This window comes from Oncorhynchus mykiss, chromosome 6 (genome assembly GCF_013265735.2).
Source record: "Oncorhynchus mykiss isolate Arlee chromosome 6, USDA_OmykA_1.1, whole genome shotgun sequence".
NCBI lineage: Eukaryota > Metazoa > Chordata > Actinopteri > Salmoniformes > Salmonidae > Oncorhynchus > Oncorhynchus mykiss.
Genome location: NC_048570.1, coordinates 51175571 through 51192224, shown reverse-complemented (window position 1 = coordinate 51192224; position 16654 = coordinate 51175571). Strand labels below are relative to the sequence as shown.

General features: G+C 44.0%; 1 protein-coding gene across 2 annotated transcripts in view; it reads right to left on the bottom strand.

The window, feature by feature from the left end:
* The window catches only part of LOC110526137 (centrosomal protein of 120 kDa), a 65831-nt gene that overhangs the window by 33040 nt on the left and 16137 nt on the right, over positions 1 to 16654 (bottom strand). For both annotated transcript variants that reach the window (XM_021606776.2, XM_036980406.1), the window contains exons 10-17: positions 16130 to 16279; positions 10123 to 10326; positions 9861 to 9957; positions 9349 to 9510; positions 9165 to 9254; positions 8855 to 8947; positions 5996 to 6157; positions 4049 to 4171 (exon numbers count right to left, since the gene is read on the bottom strand). In XM_021606776.2, the coding sequence (XP_021462451.2) occupies positions 4049 to 4171; positions 5996 to 6157; positions 8855 to 8947; positions 9165 to 9254; positions 9349 to 9510; positions 9861 to 9957; positions 10123 to 10326; positions 16130 to 16279 (1081 nt within the window). The remainder of the gene's footprint in view (positions 1 to 4048; positions 4172 to 5995; positions 6158 to 8854; positions 8948 to 9164; positions 9255 to 9348; positions 9511 to 9860; positions 9958 to 10122; positions 10327 to 16129; positions 16280 to 16654) is intronic.

Sequence of the window (16654 nt, the reverse complement as noted above, 5' to 3'; positions counted from 1 at the left end):
ATGGGGGGCAGAGCCACTGTTCCCTCCGGTGGCTTGGAGGCGCATAGAGCTAACGAGAGAGAAAGTCGTTTGAGCCTCTGTCAGATTCGCCTCCGTTAGCAACTTGCAAAACTGGAGGTCCTCGTCCCAAGCACATGATGCATAGAAGGCGAGAATCCGTTCTTGCAATCTTAGAACCGCAAACACAAGAATGTGGGGATTTGCATGCTGAGCTAGGTCCGGTTTGGATAGGATATCAGTTGTTGCGGCTGATGCCTGGCAATGATGAGCACTGTAAAGAACACTATAACCACAAGGCCGAAACGCATTAGCTAGCTAGCAGTTATACAGAGGTGTGCTGTAGCTAAATAATCAGTTATCGGTATCGTTTTTTTTGGCAAGGAAAACATTGGTATCGGCCCAAAATGTTATATCGGTGCGTCCCTAGTTAAAGCCTTCTAAAATGGATTTAATTTGAAAAAAAATCCAGAAATCTACACACAATACCTCATAGACGACAAAGCGAAAACAGGTTAAGAAATGTTTGCAAATGTATTTTTTTTAAAGCAGAAAAATATCTTATTTACATAAGTATTTAGACCCTTTGCTATGAGACTCGATCTTGAGCTCAGGTCATCATGTTTCCATTGATCATCCTTGAGAGGTTTCTACAAACCTGGAGTCCACCTTTGGTAAATTCAATTAATTGGATAGGATTTGGAAAGGCACACACCTGTCTATGGAATGTCCCAGAGTTGAACGTGCAGGTCAGAGCAAAAACCAAGCCAAAAGGTTGACGAAATTGTACATAGAGCTCCGAGACAGGATTGAGTCGAGGCACAGAACTGGGAAAGGGTACCAAAACATATATGCAGCATTGAAGGTCCCTGAGATCACAGGCATTCTTAAATGTTGAAGTTTGGAATCACAAGACTCTTCACTCAGACAGAGCTCTAGAGTTCATTTGTGGAGATAAGAGAACCTTCCAGTACCTAAAGAGGACCATGAGAAAAAAGATTGGTCTGACGAAACCAAGATTGAACTCTTTGGCCTGGATGCCAAGTGTCACGTCTGGAGGAAACCTGGCACCATCCCTCCGGTGAAGCATGTAGGTGGCAGCATCATGCTTTGGGGACGTTTTTCAGCGGCAGGGACTGGGAGACTAGTCAGGATCGAAGGAAAGATGAACGGAGCAAAGTACAGAGAGATCCTTGATGAACCTGCTCCAGAGTGCTCAGGACCTCAGACTGGGGCGAAGGTTCCCCTTCCAACAGGACCAGCCCTAAGCACACAGCCAAGACAACGCAGGAGTCTCTGAATGTCCTTGAGTGGCCCAGCCAAAGCCCTGACTTGAACTTGATGGAACATCTCTGGAGAGACATAAAAATAGCTGTGCAGCAATGCTCCCCATCAAACCTGACAGAGCTTGAGAGAATCTGCAGAGAAGAATGGAAGAAACTCCCAAAATTCAGGTGTGCCAAGCTTGCAGCGTCATACCCAAGAGGACTTGAGGCTTTAATCTCTGCCAAAAGTGCTTCAACAACAAAGTACTAAGTAATGGGTCTGAATATTTATGTAAACGTTATATTTTTCTTTGTTATAAATTAGCAAAAATTTCTAAAACCCTGTTTTTGCTTTGTCATTATGGGGTACTGTGTGTAAATTGATGAGTGGGGTAAAAAAACAATTTAATAAATTTTAGAATAAGGCTGTAATGTAACAAAATTTGGAAAAAGTCAAGGGGTCTGAATACTTTCCGAATGCACTGCATGAAATGCGTTAATTACACTGTTACAACGTTCCAATCAGAATGACTGCTCGTTAGCTTGAAGGAGGATCCCTGGAGGCCCAGTGGTTCTAGTGTTAAGAAATAATCATTTAGAGTATCTGTTAACTAAATATTACAATTATAACCACAAAAAAATACTGTATCCTCTATAAATAAGGAAGTAAATACAAAAAAACTTGGTTCGGTTTACCTTCTAAAGCTTATCTTTAAGATGTACTCATCTATGGCAGTGGATACGAATGCAGAAGTGTTTGTGCTGAAGCACCACAAGCTCACAAATAAACAAGGGTTGAATGAGATTAATGAAACTTAGTCTCCAAGTAAATCTGAAACGGCACTGTTGACAAGTTCACAAAATATGTAGTAGCATGCAGTCCATAATGTCACCACTAGATGTCAGCATTTGTATGGAGTAGATTCACTACAGTGCCTTACAACAGTCAACGTAAAACAGTCATGTAAAGAAACATTATGACAACCTGGCAATGGGAGCTTGTTATGACAAGCACACGCTACCTATTCATTACGAGAATGTTTTCTTATTGAAATGAATGTCAATTACAGTGTTATTCAATACAAAATGTATTTTCTATATATTTCAGCTGCAAATGGCATGCGCTGATGACTGAAAACATTCATGTAGGAAAATGTTTGCAGCACTGATTTCAGTCACACACGTTCTAATTTAGCTAGCTAACAAACAATCTTATCTCATCATGAATGTAAGCACATGGCCTGAAAGATAGCTCTTCAACTGTCTTGCTTTTTTTGCAGATTGCATATTTTGTGTCAAGGATGAGTAGGTGTTCACTTTGGCGACCGTCCAGTGTTCGCATATAAGTACAAATTGATAGCTATCTAGCTAGGCTAAATACATTACTGGCTAGCTATGCGTGCATGTGATGAGGACAGGGCCACTGCTTGCTTGGTGAAGTGTACTTTGATTATTTACTTAACTACAGTGTCGCTGGCAAGCAACTCACCGTCAAACCACCATGCCAACTTTCTCGTTCGTTGTGACTTACGGGCTGAATGATGTTCAATGAGCAGCACCCTGAAGCAACCATTGAACAATTACAAAAAATGAGCAGACGTATTTGTTCATTCTATGTACTCTACAGTTCAAAAGTTTAGGGTCACTTAGAAATGTATTTCGGATCACTTAGAAATGTTTTTGAAAGAAAAGCTCATTTTTTGTCCATTAAAATAACATCAAATTGATCCGAAATTCATTGTTAATGTTGTAAATACCTATTGTAGCTGGAAACAGCTGATTTTTGAATGAAATATCTACATAGGCATACAGAGTCACATTATCAGCAACCATCACTCCTGTGTTCCAATGGCACGTTGTGTTAGCTAATCCAAAAGGTATCGTTTTAAAAAGGCTAATTGAGCATTAGAAAACCATTTTGCAATTATGTTAGCACAGCTGAAAACTGTTGTGCTGATTAAAGAAGCAATAAAACTGGCCTTTAGACTAGTTGAGTATCTGGGGCATCAGCATTTGTGGGTTCGATTACAGGCTCAAAACAAAGAACAACAAAGAACTTTCTTCTGAGACTCTTCAGTCTATTCTTGTTCTGAAAAATGAAGGCTATTCCATGCGAGAAATTGCCAAGAAACTGAAGATCTCGTACAACTCTGTGTACTAGTCCCTTCACAGAACAGCGCAAACTGGCTCTGACCAGAATAGAAAGAGGAGTGGGAGGCCCCGGTGCACAACTGAGCAAGAGGACAAGTACATTAGAGTGTCTAGTTTGAGAAACAGATGCCTTCGAAGTCCTCAACTGGCAGCTTCACTAAATAGTAACCGCAAAACACCAGTCTTCTTTGCCATTAATCGTTTCCATGCCTTTACGGTGCGTGTACCCTCAGTTTAGGGACCTTTGAGGGTCTCTGTGTTGGGATATCCTGGCTTTTGGAGAGCATGTTGCGATACGGAGTTTACCATATCCCACCGTGAAATACAGAACAGGTAATTGAAAGAGAACAATGTTATTTACACAACCCCAGTTCTCTGATGTTATGAGTGAAATATTTCACAGCACTTCCCTAATCGCAAGACGCATGTTTGAAAAAATGTGGCAGTGAGCAGGAGAGTGGCGTCTTTATACAGGGTGAGGGCGCACCAGTCGCTGCTATTCAGGTCTGTCTTCAACAGACGCTTGTGATTGGTTTCTTCAAGTTATGGGAATGAAATCCCACTGAAATACGTCACTTATAATATCAGAGAACTGGGGTTATGTAAGCAGTATAGTTAGAAGTTGATGTGCTCACCTTCTCAAGACTTAGCAGGTTGATCTCAGACTGTAGTCTGATCTCAGGGCGAATGCTCTGCTGCTCCCGAAACTGCTGGTATTCCTTCTCCAACAGCTTGTATTTGTTCTCTGCATCCAGCATCTACAACAGAAGAACTTACTATGAGGAGCGAAACAGAAAAGGATTATTCCTCATCACTACCAATTATGTCATGTGTTACACATATAGGGCAACGTTTTTATAGCGCACAGTGCAAAACTTCCCACAAAACTCAACCTCGCAATGTGATTTAATTTAAAACTCTTCAACAATGTGTGTTATAGACTATTTATGTATTGCTCAGTTTACTAAACTCCAGTTAAATTATCACCGAACAATTGTTAAAAATTTCACATTTAATGACACAGATAATGATGATTGTTATTTTTGCATAAAAATAAATGTCACCCAAAGGCTTAACTGTCAGTGTTACATTTTAACAACCTTACAACTGCTCTGACTAAATGGAGAACAGGAGAGTAGCTCATGACTTGGCTAGGAGCGCGACCCACAAACGAGAACAATACATTATACTGTAACAACTTTCATTGATGGCCGTAAGTCCTATGCAATGCTTCCACTGATTAATAAACAAATGCCAGATTCCTCAAAATCATAGGAGCCTAGCTGGTGTTTGCTGACATCTAAATCCCCAGAGTAATTGAGATTGTGCGGTTCTCAATGTTATCCTGTCGGTCTTTTAGACAAGGCAGGCGGAAGAGCAACAAACCCCACACACAATGCCTGGTATTCTGTGCTGGAAGGCAGGGTGGATGGATTCAGGCCTGATAAACGGGCTCTGGTGTGTGCCGACAGAGGACGACAAATGTATGTTTACACATTCCTGACATGGGGAGACAAGATATAGAGCAGCGTGGCAGGCTGGCTAGCAGATTTCACAGCACTGCCTTCTTTCCGCATGTCAGAAACCTACTTTGCTTGATTTGTTATGGCCGGAGAGTCCAGATATTTTCTGGGAAAATGAGACGGCAGACAACTATTTCAGTAAGTGGGTTTGTCTGTGAGGAGGACAAGGGAGAGATTCTAGCGAAAATAATGCACATTTTCTTCTTCACTGTAAAATATCCAGAGCATACTGGGGGGGTGGAGTGGGACTGAAAAGAACCGACATCTCATTGCATACTGTAGCCTACATACCATAGGTTGGCCTACATGAGTAAAGCAGGGGGCTGGTTTCTCTCCTCTCCTCTCTTAACATTGAAAAAGCACTAAGGACTATATCTGGACTAAATCAAACTCACTATTTTAAAATGAAGAAAAACTGAGCCAATTTCACAGCTTGAATCCCTGCTTTAGCCTGCTCTTCAAGGTGTATTATGTATAAGTTCACACACATGGCTGCTGCTGAACTCTTTCCGCTATTTTGATCATTTTGACAATCTACTATAGAGCAGAACACATTCGTGACACATGGAAATCAAACAGGGGAGTGATAGCATGTTCAAGTTCTGGAAAATGTATCACCTCTCATTCTGTAATGAAATAAATATACATATTTTGCCTTCATTTAACCAGGTAAGTCATTGAGAGACTGGGAAAACAAAATTAAGTATTTAATAAATGCTAAAGGCCAGGTCTGTTCTACTACAGAACCATGCAATGCACCGGGTGTGTTAGGCCTGAGAGAACAGCAGATCGGGGTTGGATGGTCACGGCTGGTCAGATATTGATGGTATCCTCGGAGACTGCAAGAGGCAAGAAGCCTGGCCGAAACCCCAGTGTCCGTCTGACCCGTGCTGCTTTCTTCTCTCTTTTTTTTGTCCATTTCACAATGTCCACCGGGGGATGACATGGCCCATTGACCTCATAGTCAATGGTCACCCCAGGACCCTCATCTCCTCCCAAGGTGGGTATTGAGCGGGCCAGCCTAGCATTCCTTCCCCAGTCCAGCGCCCTGACGCCTACCTGCTGTTGCTGCCTGCCACGCTCCTCCTCCAGCTGCCTGACCCTTGACCTCTCCAGATCCACCTGGTGAGTGCAGTCCTCGCGGAGCCGCCGGCCGCTCTCCTGCAGCTTGCACATGCTTAACTCGTGCTCAGCCCGCATCTCCCTCTGCAAGCGCTGCATCTGAAAGCACAAGCAGTGATGGGGTTAATAATACAGGTTTGAGCAAGGATCCACACCCTTGTAACGCTAAAGGTATGCAGAGTGAAATGTATTATTGGGATGTACAGGTAACTGCCAAACTGCCCAAAAAAAGTAAATGAGAGTTCTGTTATGGTGTGGTGTTATGGGGTCCATTTTCCTGGTATGGTTTAGGTCCATTCAATCCCTTAGAAGGCAAGATAATAACCAGCTGTCCGAGTGATCACCTTCAACCTATGGTGAATCATTTCTATCCCGTTGCAGTATTTCCCGGGGATTTGTTTTTGCAGCGGTGGCAAAGTTCACGGGGGGGGGGGGGGGGGGGGGGGTAGTGGGCGTAGCCAATGGCATTCTCCCCGACCAACAATTTGAGGGCCCCCCTCCCCCCCTTGGCCACAGAGAAAATGTTTCAAAGCTAATTCCAGGCCTCCCGAGTGACACAGTGGTCTAACGGGAGGGTTTGGCCGGCAGGGATGTCCTTGTCGTATAGCGCACTAGCGACCCCTGTGGCGGGCCGGGCACAGTGCACGCTGACATGGTCGCCAGGTGTATGTGTTTCCTCTGTCACATTGTGGCGGCTGGTTTCTGGGTTATGTGGGCATTGTGTCAAGAAGCAGTGCGGCTTGGTTGTGTTTCAGAGGACGCACGGCTCTCGACCTTCGCCTCTCCCGAGTCCATACGGGAGTTGCAGCAATGAAACAAGACTAACAACCAAATTGGATACCACGAAATTAGGGAGAAAAAGGGGTAAAAAATGTAAATACAAAACATTTCAATAAAAAATATAAATAAAACAAGATAAAGAAGCTAATTCCATGCAATTATACACATTTTGCCATGGGGCTGAGAGAAAATGTGGAGTTTTAAAGCTAGTTTCCTATCCAGTGTATGTGACAAAACAGATAGAATAATGTATAATTATTTTTTCTGCAGTGCTACACATTTTGCCATGGCTCATGCCGTGCTCTTATGCTAGCCGAGTGACTCAAACATAACAAAATCAAATGGGAGACCCATCAGTCTCGGCGCCAGGATAAAGTGATTAATGGGGCAGTTGAAATCAGCGAGGGTGGCACAATTTTTGGGGGTTCCTGCATTGGACTTATTGAATTCTGCTTATATCACACTGTACCAAAATAAACAATGTTCAAATGCTGAGACTCCGAGATCATCGAGTGCTTTAGAAGTGACAGGTTGGCACAAAATCTGTAGCCCATCTCCGCTGCGCTGTATCAGCACAACGGACAGCGCAAGGTCGTTTTGGTAATGAATATAGATAGGTGAATTACCCAATTACAAACAGCCTATGTGAATGCAGCCGTACACACAGCTGACTTACCAAAATAATGCAAACTAAATGCTGAAAGTAGTAGCCAACAAAAATACTGAATTCCAGTTTGGCTTAGAATACAGACAACTGCTAATGTGAACAAATACGAACAGAACAAAACAGCGGTACCAAGTAGTAGGCCTAGTAAACCAAATATCAGATTGATAAAGGAATGACACAATCTATATTTAGGCTACTTAAAATTAACACCAAACAAACGCAGTAAACAAAAGGGGAATGGTTTCACATCTAGAAAGACTCTCTGGGTCAAGGGTACAAAGGTCCTCCAGCAGTTGGCTGTTGTGTTTGCTAAATCGTTCTGACATTTCACCAATGACAGCATTTGCACTATGCCCAAATGACTTCGAACTCTGTCACACCTCAGCTTCTCGATGCACTCCAACGCACTGCGGATGCCAGTGTAGATCCGTTGCTTTTGCCTCGAGTAATTTGTTTGGAGGATCGAGAAGACTGAGGATACTGTTGCACCACGGTGGCTACAAACTTCCAAGCCTGGCTCGGTCACCACCTTCAGCAGCCCTGTAGCCTCAAGTCTTACTTCTGTGTTGTACGAACCCGTGCATTCGATGTCAGAGGAACTTCACAATGCTGTCACAACTTTAAACAACCACTGACACAGTAGCGAGGTGTCCGGCCCACCTTTGATCTATTAGCCTTTTCACGGTTTCTCCCGTGCACAGGGCAGCCACTGTTGGTTTCTTTAAGAACTAGTGAGTCACAGACATAAAAAGTCCTACAGTGCATTCTCAGACATTGCCTGAACGACCACTAAGTGAAGCTTGTTTTTTCCTGCTTTTTATGGAAACCCAAAAGGAGTCATACCTAACTGCCCCGGTGGCTTTCCATTGCCTACCAACACATAGGTGCTCTGTCCATTTTGCTGACACAGTGAAGGGGAGATACAGATTTTGCGTCAACCTGCCACTCAATCATTTGAACTTTTTTGCTATTTTTATAGAGGGACATGAAACTGAGGGGTCCTCTTCCGCCCCCTAGCGGAGCTGGGTCCGAGCTCCACACATGACATTTTGGGAATTTTAGATTGTCAAGGACTGATTCGTTTATATTTTGGGAATTGTTAATTGTCAAAAATATATAGCTCCATTATCTTCTCTACATATAGTTGCACTACTTAGAATACAGTCATTTAAAGTGTAGCGATACCGGCTTCATCAGTGAGGTGACTACAGGGTGCCTATCAGGCAGTCAGATTGCACCCAGCGCATGTGCAGCTTCACATTTGTAAGACTATACATACCGTGCATTACACTGTGCGTCCTGCGCTCTCCTTGAAATGTTTACATTTAAAAAATATTAAATAAACCAACCTCCATTTCTGCATGGCCTAGATGCTTCTCTCTCTTCTCCAAGTCAGCCAGAATCTTCTGAAGCTGCTCCTCCAAGATGTTGTACTCTACCTCCTGGAAACATCACATAAGGCACACCTGTCACAAAACGACCATAAGAAAAGTAGTATAATGCTCCGGAGTGAAGTTTCCCCTAGGCACAGATCTAGGATCATCTTCCCCTTGCCCAATCAAACCCTTAACCATTACTGGGGGGGGGTGCAAAACTTACCCGGGATCAGCATCTAGAGGCAACGTCAACCTACTCCTAGAATAATACATTACAGTGTACCTTTTTTCTGACCAGAGACTCACGCTCCCGATCCCTCTTCTTCCATTCCTCGGCCAACGCCTGCATATGGCCCAGCTCTTTCTTCTTCAGCTGAGGAAGTTGAGCGCACACACACACGTTTGTACCAAAACAAAAAGGCATCAATGGAATTGCTACAATAACACATTCACTGCAGTATAGCCACCTGGTCATCAAAGAGATCCTCCTGCATCTCCTTCCACATCTCCAGCTCCAGGGCAGCCCTGTACTCCAGTGTCTCGCGGGGCTCAGTGGGGACTCCGCCTGCACTGCTTGGAGGAGCTGGTCGCAGAGCTGGCACCGTCTTTTGTGCCACAGAATACCCATTCTGTCACAATTCAAGATCATGTTATTTACTATGATCTAAAAAGGCCAAACAGATCCTGGATCTGCCCTTCTACTGTGAGACAACTTTAGAAATATGGGCCCTGACCAGTCCCGTATACACAAAGCATCTCAAAGTAGAAGTAGTGGCCTTTTAAAATTATAATGAATCTGATTACATGGGCAGGGAAGACTTGATCCTAGAACAGCACCCACTAAGATGATTTATGAATGTGCCCTGGTCATTCTACTTGGTCTCTCACTACAGCTCAAATGGTGAATTACAGAATTAGTGGTGCACAAATCTAAAAGCATCAACTTGTGTACAAACATACAGCATGTACCACATTGTACCTGGGAGGACTCAGACATGACAATATCTTGGACCTTGACTAAACCAAGGTTCTCCAGGGTTGTGACGTAGCACAGCTCAGCCACCTTTTCACTGGGCCTGTGGAAGGAGACACACGCAAGTTGTTTCACACCGTACTAACATTAGCTCAACCAAGCAGTCAAGAGGCAGTCAAGGGTGCCATCTAGCAAGCATACATAGAACTGCAGCCACACATGACTACTACTGATGATAATATCTTCCAAGAGTCTATATGTAGCATGCCCAGTCCCTGCCGCTGAAATCCCTTGGGCCTTTATGACTGGGATCCTCTCGGAGAAGGTCTGCCTCCAGTGCTGCTGGCCCATGGGGCCCAGGAAGCGGCTCTTCTCTGCAGTCAGGAGGTGGGACAGCTGTATGCTGGCCGTGCCCAGGAGAATGTCTCTGGAGCTGGTATTTTTGTTCCACACCTCCACCACTAGGGGCACCCTACACCAAGGAAAAAAATCCATTAACAGGGGAAAGGGGGATACCTAGTCAGTTGTACATCTGAATGCATTCAACTGAAATCTGTCGTCCGCATTTAACCCAACCCCTCTGAATCAGAGGTGTGCAGAGGGCTGCCTTAAATCGACATCCACGTCATCGGAGTCCGGGGAACAGTGGGTTAACTGCCTTTCTCAGGGGCAGCTCGGGGATTTGATCCAGCAACCTTTCATTTACTGGCCCAACAACCCCTACCCACCAGGCTACCTGCAGCCCAAGCACAGTGGGACTAGAATCTCTGGTGGGCTCCAGGGTGAAGTTTCCCTTTGGTACAGATCTAGAATCAGCTTCACCTCCCACAATCCTAACAACCATTAGTGGAGAAAACTGACCAAAGATCAGCAATTAGGGGCAAATTCACCCCTTCTCCTTGTGGCCATACATAGTCTGATCATCTGAACACACCAGAATGGTGGCCTGATTTTTCAGTCATATGTGACTATGTATAGATAAATCCCTCTTAAAAAGGTGTACATTAATGGGTATTTACAGTGGCTTGGGAAAATATTCAGACCCCTTGACTTTTTCCACATTTTGTTACGTTACAGCATTATTCTGAAATGTATTAAATATCACACCCCCCCAACCTACAAACAATACCCCATAATGACAAACCAAAACCGGTTAGATTTTTTTTGTGCTAATTTAATAAACTTTCAAAAAAATAATCACATTTACAGTATTCAGACCCTTTAGTCAGTACTTTGTTGATGCACCTTTGGAGGCGATTACAGCATCAAGTCTTCTTGGATATAAACCCACAACCTTGGCACACCTGTATTTGGGGAGTTCATCCCATTCTTCCACTGCAGATCCTCTCCTGCTCTGTCAGGTTGGTTGGGGAGTGTTGCTGCACAACTATTTTCAGGTCTCTCCAGTGATGTTTGATCAGGTTCAAGTCCGGGCTCAGGCAAGGCCACTCAAGGACATTCAGAGACTAGTCCAGAAGCCACTCCTGAGTTGTCTTGGCTGTGTGCTTAGGGTCGTTTTCCTGCTGGAAGGTTAAACTTAGCCCCAGTCGGAGGTCCTGAGTGCTCTGAAACAGGTTTTCATCAAGGATCTCTGTACTTTCCTCTATTCATCTTTGCCTCGATCCGGACTAGACGCCCAGTCCCTGCCGCTGAAGAACATCCCCACAGCATGATGCTGCCACCATAATGCTTCACTGTAGTGATGGTGCCAAGTTTCCTCCAGACGTGACACTTGGCATTCAGGTCATCACACCAGAGAATATTGTTGCTCATGGTCTGAGAGTCTTTAGGTGCCTTTTGGCAAACTCCAAGAGAACTGTCTGGGCACTCTACCATAAAAGGCCTAATTGGTAGAGTGCTGCAGAGATGGTTGTCCTTCTGGGAGGTTCTCAAATCCCCAGAGGAACTCTAGAGCTCTGTCAGAGTGACCATCGGGTTCTTGGTCACCTCCCTGAAGGCCCTTCTCCCCCGATTGCTCAGTTTGGCCGGGCGGCCAGCTCTAGGGAGAGACTTGTGGTTCCAAACTATTTCCATTTAAGAATGATGGAGGCCACTGTGTTCTTGGAGACCTTCAATGTTGCAGAAATGTTTTGGTGCCCTTCCCCAGATCTGTGCCTCAACAAAATCCTGTCTCGGAGTGCTACGGACAATTCCTCCAACCTAATGGCTTGGTTTTTGCTCTGACATGAACTGTCAACTGTGGGAGGTTATATAAAAAGTAGTGTGCCCCTTTCCAAATCATGTCCAATCAATTGAATTTACCACAGGTGGACCTCCAGGTTTGTAGAAGCCTCTCAAGGATCAATATAAACAGAATGCATCTGAGCTCAAGTTCGAGTCTCATAGCAAAGTGTCTGAATACTTATTTAGATAAAGATATCCGTTTTTTTTTTTTATCCATTTGCAAAAAATTCTAAAAACCTGTTTTCGCTTTGTCATTATGGGGTATTGTGTGTCAATTGCTGCTTATTTTATTTAATCCATTTTAGAATAAGGCTGTAATGTAACAAACTGCAGAAAAAGTTAAGGGGTCTGAGTACTTTCCGAAGGCACTGTAAATCAAAAGAAACCTTGAGTTGTCTTATCTGTACACAACCAAAATGAAACAAGTAGACAACCATCAACTAGCCAGTGTTTCCCAATCCTGGGGCCTCATTTATCAACCGTGCATACTAAATGTAATTTAAAATTCTGGTGCAGGTGGAGATTCTAGGATTTGCTTGCGCAGCAAATGATTGGGATTCATTAATCTGTCGCAGGCAACATATAGGCATGTTTTCAATTATAAATTAGAGCCATAATAGACACGTGTGCTTGTGAACAAGCAACGCCAAACCCTCACCTTCACCTTCTGTGGTAGCAAAAATGCTGTATGATTTGGAAATGTTGGAACTTTGGCCATGACAGTTTCGAAATGGCAAATTTGATCGGAACGTTTAAACATTTCGCAGTGACTGTTAAAAACAAGTGATTGTCTATTCGAACTAGGGATGTTAACGGTTAACAATTCATCAATTAATCATACAAAAGTAAGTGAACACCCCTTCAAAATGGTGAAATCTGCTATTTCTGCCACACCCGTTGCTGCCAGGTGTAGGACATGTAGGAGCAACAACTGCTCAGCCGAGAAGTGGTACGCCACACAAGCTCACAGAACGGGACGCCGTGTGCTGTAACTCATAAAAATCGCCTGTCCTCGGTTGCAACACTCATTACCGAGATCCAAACTGCCCCTGGAAGCAACGTCAGCACAAGAACTGTTCGTCGGGAGCTTCATAAAATGGGTTTCCATGGCTCGAGCAACCGCACACAAGCCTAAGATCACTATGAGCAATGCCAAGCGTCGGCTGGAGTGGAAAGCTCGCCGCTATTGGACTCTGGAGCAGTGGAAACGCGTTCTCTGGAGGGATGACTCACGCTTCACCATCTGGTAGTCTAACGGACAAATCTGGGTTTGGCGATGCCAGGAGAACGCTATCTGCCGCAATAAATAGTGGCAACTGTAAAGTTCGGTGGAGGAGGAATAATGGTCTGGGGTTTTTCCATGGTTCGGGCTAGGGCTCTTAGTTCCAGTGAAGATAAATATTAACGCAACCGCATACATTGACATTCTAAATGATTCTGTGCTTCCTACAGGATTCTGTCCTTCCACCTGTGTGGCAAAAGTTTAGGGAAGGCCCTTTCCCGTTTCAGCATGACAATGCCCCCGTGCACTAAGTAAGGTCCATGCAAAAATGGTTTGTCGGGATCAGTGTGGAAGAACTTGACTGGCCTGCACAAAGCCCTGACCTCAACCCCCATCTAATATCCCATCTGAATTGGAACGCCGACTGCGAGCCAGGCCAAATCGCCCAACATCAGTGCCTGACCTCACAAATGCTTGTGGCTGAATGGAAGCAAGTCCCTGCAGTAATATTCCAACATGTAGTGAAAAGCCTTCCCAGATGAGTGGAGGCTGTTATAGCAAAGGGGGTACCAACGCCATATTAATGCCCATGATTTTGGAATCAGATGTTTGACAAGCAGGTGTCCACATAGACTTTATGAAGAAAAGTATCTTATTTATCATAATGAGGAATGTCTTAACTTGCTTCAAAGTAGCCTAGCCAAAATCCAAAAATAATTGGAGGCAATTATTGTTGCTATTAGATTACCTCTAAATTTGAGATTTTCATCTCTGTCACATATGGAACCGATCACATTAGGTGTGCTGTTTACAATAGTGTTTTCCAGCTAATTGCATTTTAGGCAAATGTTATTTTTTTCTTTAACTCTTTATTTGCTGCTTCATTACAGCAGTTACATGTTCAATAATAGGTCATAGCCTTTTGACTGAGACGATGCTATGTTCATCAATAGATGATTATGTTTATCTCCTGTCTTGGTTTTGGCTCTGATATCAAATAGGAGAGTGACATCAGCCTATCGAACAGCAATGCTGTAGCCAACCCAAAACGTAAAATAGGTTACCAGTCTATTTACTTTCGAGCACGCTTGGATATTGAATGAGCGAGATGGAAAAATGGTCGCTCGTCAGATGTGGCAGGGCTTGCGAGCTGCCCAGTGACATGAGTCTACCAGACGAGCTAAATTACTTCTATGCTTGTTTCAAGGCAAGTAACATTGAAGCATGCATGAGTCCATCAGCTTTTCCGGACGACTGAGTGCTCACGCTCTCCATAGCTGATGTAAGACCTTTAAACAGGTCAACATTCACAAGGCCAGACGGATTACTAGGACGTGATGGTCTGCCCCTAAGTGGTAAGGGTAGGTAACAACATATCCACCACGCTGATCCTCAACACGGGGGACCCTCAGGGGTGCGTGTTCAGTCCCCTCCTGTACTTCCTGTTCACTCATGAATGCATGGCCACGCACAAATCCAACACCATCATCAAGTTTGCCGATGACACCAACGATGAGACAGCCTATAGGCAGATCAGAGACCTGGCCGTGTGGTGCCAGGACAACAACCTCTCCCTCAACGTGATAAAGGAGATGATTGAGGACTACAGAAAAAGGAGGACCGAGCATGCCACCATTCTCATCGACGGGGCTGCAGTGGAACTACCATGGTCTAAACATACTAAGACAGTCGTGAAGAAGGCAAGACAAAACCTATTCCCCCTCAGGAGACTGAAAAGATTTGGCATGGGCCCTCAGATCCTCAAAAGGTTCTACAGCTGCACCATCGAGAGCATCCTGACTGGTTGCATCACTGCCTGGTATGGCAACTGCTCGGCCTCAAGGAACTGCAGAGGGTAGTGTGTACGGCCTAGTACATTACTGGGGCCAAGCTTCCTGCCATCCAGGACCTCTATACCAGGTGGCGTCAGAGGAAGGCCCTAAAAATGGTCAAATACCCCAGCCACCCTAGTCATAGACTGTTCTCACTGATACCACATGGCAAGCGGTACCGGAGGGTCAAGTCTAGGTCTAGGCTTCTACCCCAAAGCCATAAGACTCCAGCTAATCAAAAGGGCTACCCGGACCCCTCTTTTACGCTGCCGCTACTCTGTTATTATCTATGCATAGTCACTTCAATAATTCTACCTACATGTACATATTACCTCAAATAACCAGTGCCCCCACACATTGACTCTGTACCGGTAACCCCTGTATATAGCCTCGCCATTGTTATTTTACTGATGCAGTTCAATGATTTATTTAGCGATGGCTAAATGGTAGCTAAATGAATGAGCAATGGCTAAATAATAGCCTAATATTTGTTGTGTACCGGGAATAAACCAGCCCTGCAATATGATTATGATTTAGGCCTAGATAATACAAGTAAAATAAACATATTAGACAACATGCTGCTATGCAATCTCCTTAACAGAAAATGCATCCGTTAACATCATTATAATTCAAAGGCATCAAACACATACATTACCCCCAAAATAATAATATTTGCTTGCAATACAATTGATCAACCACTACTAACAGGCCTGAGCTGTACATGGAGATACACACACTTTCCTCAAGTTCAAAATGTATAAATACCAACCTTTGTGGAAACGCAAGGTTTAGAGTGTGTTTTTGTGTGCACGCACCTTTGATAAATTAGGCCCCTGGTCCTGGGGACCCTAAGGAGTGCACATTTTAGATTTTGCCCTAACACTAACACACTTGATTCAACTAACCAACTAATTGATTCGATTCTGGATTTGTTAGTGCTAGGTCAAAAACACCCCTTTGGCACAATGAAACAAGTAGGCACAACAAGCCCCTAAAAGTGCATGCTTCACGTATTCCTCTAGAATGTGACAAGACACCTGAGGAAGGTGTCCTGGACTTGGTGAGGTAGAGCGGCAAAATCAAAGGCACAGTACGACTGGGGCAGGAACACCTCCATGTTCCTCTTCACCTCCACTGGGGGGTTGGTCATGATGGGGGCGGCACTCCCGAAAAACTGGTATGCATACCTGAAACGAGAGAAAATACTTGGGTCTTTCCACAAAAAAAGTGCCTTTTTAGTGTCCCTTTGATATTTGAAGTAGAAATTGTGTAACAATATAGATTTTAAAAGCCTGTTATATTAAAAAAAGGTGCAATTTGCAGAAATCACTCTGCCATTTCCTGGTTGCTAAAATTCTAATAGCATGCCTAATTTCAGTTTGTGACAAAGCAAGCAAGTGTAGAGAATAATTTTACGATTTAAACTGCTGTGGAAAAATCTTATCAATAACCGAAAATATTGTGTTTTCAGCTGGCGTACAAAACCGAAAGTAAAAGGAAACTAAACTTGAGAATGGGAAGCACAGAAAGAGCACACATAGAACATATCTACCACTTCTTAG